General features: G+C 44.8%; 1 protein-coding gene across 1 annotated transcript in view; it reads right to left on the reverse strand.

The window, feature by feature from the left end:
• Nucleotides 1–9461, reverse strand: part of PFD3 (prefoldin 3) — a 28581-nt gene extending 19120 nt beyond the window's left edge. The window contains exon 1 of the mRNA XM_088975124.1: nt 8987–9461. Coding sequence (XP_088831250.1) covers nt 8987–9120 — 134 coding nt within the window. The 5' untranslated portion in view covers nt 9121–9461. The remainder of the gene's footprint in view (nt 1–8986) is intronic.
• Nucleotides 9462–9723: the final 262 nt, after the last annotated feature.

Genomic DNA, 9723 nt, shown 5'->3' on the forward strand with positions numbered 1-9723 from the left:
GCACTTGTAGAGTAGCTCGGTACAGGAGTAGTTTGACGTATCGCAGGAAGATCTCCTGCCTGACGACCTGGCCAAGACACCGACCCGCCGACTAACACGGGCGTTGACCTGACGACCTGGCCCAGACACTGACCCGCTGACTGACGCAGGCGCCACCCTGACAACCTGGCCCAGGCACCGACCTAGCCGCCTGATACAAACGCCAATCTGACGACCTCAAGGAGTTCACCACTGTACCCGGTTCTGACAGGATGTGACGAGTCTTACCGTTTGGAGGCTTTTCACCCACCTAACCCACGAGGACTCCGTTATATAAAGACCTCACCCCCCAAAGGGGAGGGGGAGGGGAAAAAATGGAGGTAATCCCTGTTCTCTAGCTCTCTCGTTTCTCCAATATCATCTTCAAAGCTCTCTACAATCAGAGTGCTAACTTAAGCGTCGAAGAGCCCCCGCCGGGAAAATACCCCCAGGTCCTCTGATTCAGTTCTCACAGGTCACTCAGCTCCCGCCACCTACAAAGAGGAGGAAAAGATGGAGTTCTCGCAGGTCCCTCAGCTCCCGCCGCCTACAAAGAGGAGGAAAAGATGGAGTTCTCGCAGGTCCCTCAGCTCCCACTGCCTACAAAGGAAAGAAGATCACCTCATGCAGAGGGCAGTCGGGTTGCGCTGCACCAGGGAGCTCCACCATTCTCTAAGTCATAGGCCGCCTAGTAGGGAGTTCGCCACCAGGTAGCTCTTCGCCAGGCAGTTCGCCACCACGCGGTTCGCCACCAGGCAGTTTGCCACCAAGCAGTTCGGCACAAGGGAGTTCGCCACCAGGGAGCTCGCCACCAGGCAATTCGCCACCAAGCAGCTCATCACCAAGGCACGTCACCACCGGGTCAAATAACGAGGTACTTAGCCAAAAAACTTTTACATCACAAAACATTGGTACGTGACCAAAAAACGGTTACATCAATTGGCGCCATTTGTGGAAACACGCTACAAAAAGCTAAGTTCTCATCTTACAAAAGCTAAGTCCTCTTCTTCCAAAAAGCTAAATCCTCACTTTTTTAGAAATCGAAGCTATCGCTTTATAGTTTACATCTTTTATGAACTCAAAGACTATGCAGGGAGCTAACAGACTAAGTAGCTCTACCAACCATACTTTCAATTCAGATAATGCCTCATCAGTCCTCTCTGCAAGGTCCCCCCTACAAAGATAAGCTCTTCATGGCTTCTGCTGGAGTTGGCGGCCAACCGACTACATAGGCGTCCTTACCAGTCGAGCCTTCCAAGGCTCCCGTGTGAGCTAGCGACCTAAAGTTGGTAGTGCTGCTCCCGAAGGTCAATCTCCTAGTAGCTTCTTGTAGGAGTGGGTGACCGGCATTACGAAGTTGATGCAGCACAAACATAGCTTGACACCTCACAAGCAAAGCCTACGGGCTACATTACTACTTAAGACCCGGTCGCCTCTCCGGCACGGGCAAAGTAAAAAAAGAGTAGACTACGAGTCACTCCCAAAGCCTACGGGCCACATTACTGCTTAAGACCCAGTTGCCTCTTCGGCACGGGCAAAGTCAAAAAAAGAGTAAACTACGAGTCACTCCCAAAGCCTACGAGCTACATTACTACTTAAGACCCTGTCGCCTCTCCGGCACAGGCAAAGTCAAAAAAGAGTAGACTACGAGTCACTCCCAAAGCCTACGGGCTACATTACTACTTAAGACCCAGTTGCCTCTCCGGCACGGGCAAAGTCAAAAAAAGAGTAGACTACGAGTCACACCCAAAGCCTACGGGCTACATTACTACTTAAGACCCGGTCGCCTCTCCGGCACGGGCAAAGTAAAAAAAAGAGTAGACTACGAGTCACACCCAAAGCCTACGGGCTACATTACTACTTAAGGCCCGGTCGCCTCTCCAGCACGGGCAAAAGTCAAAGAAGAGTAGACTACGAGTCACTCCCAAAGCCTACAGGCCACACGAGGAATTGGATCAGCACTTACTAGCTCGTCGACTTACGGACCAAAAGAAATCTACTCCCTTCGCTGAGTTACTCTCAGCTCGGGAGTGGGGGGCAATTGATGAGGGCAGATTTGGCCCTCCAATGGAATTGTGACACATGGCACCTCATGCCAACTAAGTGTGGCCTCTTGACAGCTCGCCACAGGCAGCTCGCCACAGGTAGCTCGCCACAAGCAACTCGCCGTAGGCAGCTCGCCACGGGCAGCTCCCCATAGGCAGCTCGCCATAAGCAGCTTGCCACAGGCAGCTCGCCATAAGCAGCTTGCCACTAGCAACTCGCCATAAAAAGCTCGCCACAGGCAGCTCACCCTCATAGCCTGGCAACTTAGACAACTCGGCATTGCATAGGCAGCTCGCCACTAAGCAGCTCACCACTTGTAAGGTAGCTTGGTATAGGAGTAGTTTGACATATCGCAAGAAGATCTCCTGCCTGACGACCTGGCCTAGACACCGACCCGCCAACTGACACGGGCGCTGACCTGACGACCTGGCCCAGACATTAATCCGCCGACTGACACAGGCGTCGACCTGACAACCTGGCCCAGACACCGACCCGCCGACTAACGCAGGCGCCGCCTGACAACCTGGCCCAGGCACCGACCTGGCCGCCTGATACAAACTCCAGCCTGACGACCTCGAGGAGTTCACCATTGTACCCTGGTTCTGACGGGATGTGACAAGTCTTACCGTTTGGAGGCTTTTCACCCACCTAACCTGCGAGGACTCCAGTATATAAAGACCTCACCCCCCAAAGGGGAGGGGTAGGGGAAAAAATGGAGGTAATCCCTGCTCTCTAGCTCTCTCGTTTCTCCAATATCATCTTCAAAGCTCTCTACAATCAGAGTGCTAACTTAAACGTCGAAGAGCCCCCGCCGGGAAAATACCCCCGAGTCCTCTGATTCAGTTCTCGCAGGTCACTCAGCTCCCGCCGCCTACAAAGAGGAGGAAAAGATGGAGTTCTCGCAGGTCCCTCAGCTCCCGTCGCCTACAAAGAGGAGGAAAAGATGGAGTTCTCACAGGTCCCTCAGCTCCCACTGCCTACAAAGGAAAGAAGATCACCTCATGCAGAGGGCAGTCGGGTTGCACTACACCAGGGAGCTCCACCATTCTCTAAGTCACAGGCCGCCTAATAGGGAGTTCGCCACCGGGTAGCTCTCCACCAGGCAGTTCGCCACCAGGGAGCCCACCACCAAGCAGTTCGCCACCAGGGAGTTCGCCACCAGGGAGCCCACACTCAAAAGGGTTATTGTTGCTATGATCCTATCTTAGGGAGGAAGCTTGTCTCCATGGATGTCACTTTCTTTGAGGGGATCCCCTATTATCCTCGGGTTTCCCCTCAGGGGGAGAGCAGTGAGAGTGGGGGTTTGAGTCCTTGTCTTCAGGGGGAGAGCAGTGAGAGTGGGGGTTTGAGCCCTTGTCTTCAGGGGGAGAGCAGTGAGAGTGGGGCAGTTCCTTTACCTATTCCATTGGGTGATGAGAGTTGCAATCAAGAGTTGAGAGAGAGCTGCAATCAGGAGTTGAGGGAGAGCTGCAATGGTGAGGGTGGTCAGAGGGATCAGGAGTTGAGGGTCTATCACAGGCGATGCAAGCAGGTTGATCCTGATCATCAGCAGTCCAGGCCAGCTCCAATCTCATCTGCAGCTCCATGTCCAGGTACTACAGTCCCAGGGCCCACAGAGACTTCCCCTATCGTTGCCATTTCACCTCCTACAGACGATCTTGACCTTCCGATTGCAGTCCGTAAAGGGAAACGATATTGTACCACATCTACGATCCACTGTATTTCCCAATTTTTATCCTATGATCGCCTATCTCCTACCTACAGGTCCTACCTTAGTTCCATTTCCAATGTCCCTATTCCAAGAACAGTACAAGAAGCCCTATCCGTCCCGGAATGGAAAGATGCAATGCAAGTTAAGATGAATGCCCTGTTGAAAAACAACACCTAAGAGGTAGTTGATCTGCCCAAAGGAAAGAAACCAGTTGGATGCAGATGGGTATTTACGGTGAAGCATAACGCAGATGGATCTATTAAGAGGTATAAAGCTCGGTTAGTTGCAAGAGGGTTTACACAGACTTATGGCATAGATTACTTGGAGACCTTTGCACCGGTAGCCAAGATGACCACTATTCGAGTCCTATTGTCCCTTGCAATGAGTCACACTTGGCCTTTATACCAAATGGACGTGAAAAATGCCTTTCTGAATGGAGATCTGCAGGAAGAAGCTTACATGCGTTTGCCTCCTGGATTCTATGATGCAGAAATAGGTAAGAAGGTCTGCCGGCTCAACAAGGCTTTGTATGGTTTGAAATAGTCACCTAGGGCTTGGTTCAATAGATTCAGACTAGCCCTTGTGAAGTTTGGTTATGTACAAGCCCAGTCAGATCATACCCTATTCATCAAGAGGGTGGAGTCCTCATTGACACTACTGGCAGTAAATGTTGATGACATTGTGGTCACAGGGAATGATAGCCATGAGATTGAGTCCCTTAAACAGCTTCTTCATCAAGAATTTGAGGTGAAAGACCTTGGTGTACTTCGGTATTTTTTGGGTATTGAGGTTGTTAGATCCAAACAGGGGATCTTTATCTCTCAGAAGAAATATGTCCTAGACCTGTTGGCAGAAACTGGAAAGTTAGGTGTCAAGCCTGCAGATACACCAATTGAACAGAACCACATGATTAGTGTCGAGAGTGGGGAGCTTCTTGAAGACAAAGTTATGTTCCAACAATTGGTAGGAAAGATCCTATATCTCTACCTCACTCGGCCGGATATTACCTATGTTGTTAATGTTGTCAGCCAATACATGCATTCCCCTATAACCACACATCTTCTTGCGGCAGAAAGAATCTTAGCCTACTTGAAGAGATGCCCAGGTAGGGGTATACTATTCAAGAACAACAATCACATGAAGGTGGAGGTCTATACGGATGTTGATTGGGCTGGGAGTATTGATGACAAAAGGTCTACCTCAAGATATTGTGCCCTTGTGGGAGGAAACCTTGCCTCCTGGAGAAGTAAGAAACAAAGTGTTGTCTCCCGGTCAAGTGCTGAAGCAGAATACAGGTCCATGGCCAATGGAGTGGCTGAAATCCTATGGCTAAGATCTCTACTTGAGGAATTGGGTATTGAATATGAGAGGCCCCTGATGTTGTATTGTGATAATCAAGCCGCCATTAATATAGCACATAATCCAGTACAGCATGACAGAACCAAACACATTGAAGTTGACCGCCACTTTGTACGAGAAAGGGTCTCATCTCAAGAAGTATGCCTCCCTTACATCACATTCAGTATGCAACTAGCAGACATCCTCACTAAAGTTGTATCAAGAAAGAAGCTAGAAGCAGATTATCCAAGTTGGGAATGATGAACATATACTCCCAACTTGAGGGAAAGTGTAGAGAACATTGATGTGGGCCCCACAGCTGTGGTCTCACTCTGTCCGTAGGGTAGAATGTATCTAGTCACAGCTGTGGTAAATTTGTTATTCTGTTATTCCTAGTTGTTATTTAATTTTCAGTTTTATGTTGTTATGTGTTAGCAGTTATGATGTAAACACCAATGGTAGATATGTCCTTTCATGTAACTAGCATAACATATAAATATTAAATTAAAGTGGCGGCGGCAGAATGTTGAGATTCTGTTCTTCTCCTCAAAACCTGTGTTCTACTGCTCTCTCACCACTCTTTCTTCTACTTCTTCTTCACTTTCTCTTCTCATCGAACCTAAAGTTTCTTAGTGATCAAGACTGATAGCAGTCTTGAACACCTACAGTTTCTTATGGGGCAATTCAGGGCCTTCAGGAGGTACAAGGGTGAGAATCATTCAGGCGTATTTAGGGCTAGTTGGTCTGATGATTTCATCTGTGCTGATATGTTGTCTCTCTCAAGAGGCTCAAGACTGAGGCACCCTCTGGGGCATCATTTCCGGAGGGTGAAGTGACTGTTAGGTAGTGGTGTAATGGATGAGGAATGAGGGGAAAGGACATGGTGCTTTAATATGTTCTTACTATTTTACTGAATCTCTTTATAACTGGTTACTGATTTAATAAATTATCCAAAATTTTAAGGTGTCTATGTTCTTAAGCATATACAAATAAGCAATATAATATTTTTTTTTTCTTTTTTGCTTGAGTTAGATCAAATTGCACAAGGATTCGAAATTAACCCAACCAAACCTCATATTATGATAGGATTTTCCAGCCTATAAACCCTTTCTGAGGTCCACACTGTCCTAGAGATCAAGTTGGGTGCCTCCAGTTTTTCACTGAACCTGGTCCAAGTTGCCAGTCTCCTATCAATGCAACCTATAGAGGTCCCAAAAAACAAAAATAGAGCTTACAAAGTTCACATAAGATAGTGGAATTGGGAAAATATAAATATTATGTATTGAAGGCCAACATAAGATAGTGAAACCCTGTTTGGATGATATGGCTACAAAGCTTGAAGCAATCAAGTATTATGTCTTGTAGATCAACACGAGATAATGAAATTCACTGCTTAAAAGGTATGCTCCACTGAAGAGCCAATATTCTCCTATTTTACATCACCTTACAGTTCAACCATGGAATTCTCTTTGAGTGGCTAGGGTGGGAGTTGCAATTGCATCTGGTTAGACAGGATGGGGTATGTTTAAGAACAAGGACAGGGAATTAGAAGCCGTTAGGAGGTTTTTTTTTTTTTTGAAGAGTAAGGATAAAAAGACTTTATTAAAAAGAAAACAAGTACAATCAGATCAGGTGTCAAGGCGACACACTAGTACATCAGTCCAAAACTCCGAATTAAAAAGATTTGCATTACAAGCTTGGATCTCAAGAAGATCCCAGAAATTTTCTGTGAAGTCTGAATTTCTTGCTTGCTCAAGGACCCAGCCTGTGACGAGTTTTCCAACTAAGGCTACCACAGCTTCAAGACTCTTCTCTTTATCCTCAAAGAGCCTCTTGTTCCTCTCACACCACAAAGTCCAGCACAAAGCAAATGGAATGCAGCTCCATACAATTTTGGCTTTCTTTCTACCTCTGAACCTTGTCCAAGAAGAGAAAATTTCTGCTGTAAATCACTTGTATGGTTGCTCAGTCTGGAAGGGAATTGAAAAAAGCTATAATGCTTTCAGCATGGAAATCAATTTTGAAGTGGGAAGGGGTACTTGTGTGGAATCCTCTCTTCAGAAGGGCTTTGAATGACTGGGAATTGAGCCATTTAGTAGGCTTCTTCAAAAGCTGTACAACACTCAAATCAACCCCAATACAGAAGGCAAAAGGCTTTGGATTGCAGATAACAAAGGCCAATTCTCGGTGAAATTTTTCTATGGTAAACTGGCACAAGGGGAAGATGACCTGGAATTTCCTGAGAAAGTAACATGGTGCAAACACATTCCATCAAAGGTCTCTTTTTTTATTTGGGTCGCTTACCTCAATAAGATTCCTACTAGAGACAACCTGGTTAGGAGGGGTGTGGTGAGTGATTCTAAAAGATGTGTTTTGTGCAACAGTGATGATGAGAACGTTGACCACCTGTTACTGCATTGCAGCTTCACTCACAACATATGGATAAGGATTCTCAGAATTTTTGCAATCAAAAGTTGCTGCCCAGAAACAATGGATGATTTTGTCAACAATTGGAGGGCTCAAGGTCTTAGCAAGAAAGGGAAAGTCCTTTGGTTCATGGTTCCAGGTGCTGTATTATGGTCGATATGGCAAGAAAGAAATTCAAGGAATTTTCAACACAAAAGCTGTCACGAAGAGGATATATAGCAGAAGATTGTGGAAAAGCTGCTTTCCTGGTCTTCGATCCAGCTAAAAGTGGACAGTTCTTTTTACAACTCTCTTTTTTACTTTAAAAACTTGTTTGTATCTCCCATGGGTCATGTAGTTTGAGTGCTATCCTTGTTCTTTAACTGTACAGCCTCTGGTTGTACTCTTTCCTTTTAATGAATTGATACTTTACTTCTCAAAAAAAAAAATAATATATATATATATATATATCTGCTGTTGAGGAAGGCTGGAATGTGGGAACTCCAAAAAAGAAAGAGTAGAATCTCTAAATAAAGTTTGCCCATTTGCAGGAGAATAATAGTATCTCCTAATGGCAAGAGGGGGGGGGGGGGCATTAGGAGGTTCATAGGCCCTAATTTTTTAGGGAAAGATAACCAAATTTCATTAAAGAAAGAAGAAGTACATGAGAAGAAGCAGGCCTTAATTCAGTAAAAGGATCTGTACAACATCAAAAGATCCACCGTTTCCCTAGAGAAGGGACTTAGAAAAAGTATAGGTGTCGAATGAGGGATTGGGATGCCAGATTAGCATGTAACATGTAAGAGTAAACAGCTTAAAGTTTTTATGTTTTTTTTTTTTTTAAGCAACAGCTTAAGGGTTGAAGATCATTAACTATTGTCTTTTTTCCTATTTTTTTAGATAGGATAGCTAAAGTATTTCAGTGGTAATGGAATGATATGCATCAATAAGCTGGACTTAAATAGCCAATCACTCGTGTTGAAGTGGAATGTGAAACTTCGGGAGGAAAGGGTTTCCCAGTCCGAGGTTAAGTTATTGGATTACACACTTGGTTATTAGATTATGCAAATTATTCGAAAGTTAGGCTAGTAATTATTTAGCGTGCTTCGGTCATCAATCCAACAGATGTTCCTCAAATTCCATATTTGCGACACCTACGTTGGCTAATCAAAAAGAAACATAAAGCAGAAAAAACAAAAAAAAAAAAACAGCTTTGAAGATACAAATTAGACCTTCAACTGTTATCCAAGTATCCATATCAATCTATTAACAGAAACTGAGAGAAACATATGATCTCTAAAGCACTGAAGTATCCATTCCTCTAAAACTATAAATACGACCCATCACCAAAACCTCCGACCAAATCGCCAGTCGAAGCTGGAGACCAAATAGGATCCACACTGAAATTATCAAAATATAGTGGTCCACTAAAATCATGAAAGAAACAAGTAAAAAAAGAAACCTGACCTTTCTTGAAGAAACGCAAGGGAAGAGTTGACATCCAGGCCTGATTGTGTGAGATATGTTTGAACATCCTCTACGAATGCAGCTGCTGGAATGCCCCTCCGTTCCGAAACCGCAGAAGTTGATGAAGAAGCCATTTTAGACGGAAATAAGAAGAAGAAGAAGAAGAAGAAGAAGAATACACTTTACCTCTCTACTCTCAGAACAAACAACTGAACTCTCTGGTCTTTTTTCCACAGAACTAAAGAAGGGCTCTGAATCTTTCAAAGACGTGAGAACTGAGAACGACGGAGTCGAATTACAGAAGAAAATTCTGCAACGAGGTAGGGCTGCAAAAATGTATATCCATTTATCCGAATCCGAATTGCAATAAATAATCCGAATTCGATCCGTTTATACTTGCATCCACATCATCCGATCCGATCCGATAATGTGATTCAATTCGACTTTTGTTTTTGACAAATTTCTTAAACTACCCGTTTGTCTAAAACCTCTTTACCATTTAAACGAAAGATAATAAGACTATTTTACCTTTTTTTTTATTTTCAAAATAAAACATTAACGTCGACTCAATCGTCTGTTAACTGACGGAATCGTCATTACAGCTGTCGCTACAACATCAACCTTTGGGAGGTTCATCCCTTTCTGCACAATTCCAAAAAGGATATCAGAACCAAATCTTCCATCTTGATGAATAAGGGGATTGGTTTGCATAAATCTTGTTCTGCCATTTTCTTTGT

Source organism: Nelumbo lutea, chromosome 3, assembly GCF_056320005.1.
Source record: "Nelumbo lutea isolate HS-2025 chromosome 3, American lotus-T2T, whole genome shotgun sequence".
Taxonomy (NCBI): domain Eukaryota; kingdom Viridiplantae; phylum Streptophyta; class Magnoliopsida; order Proteales; family Nelumbonaceae; genus Nelumbo; species Nelumbo lutea.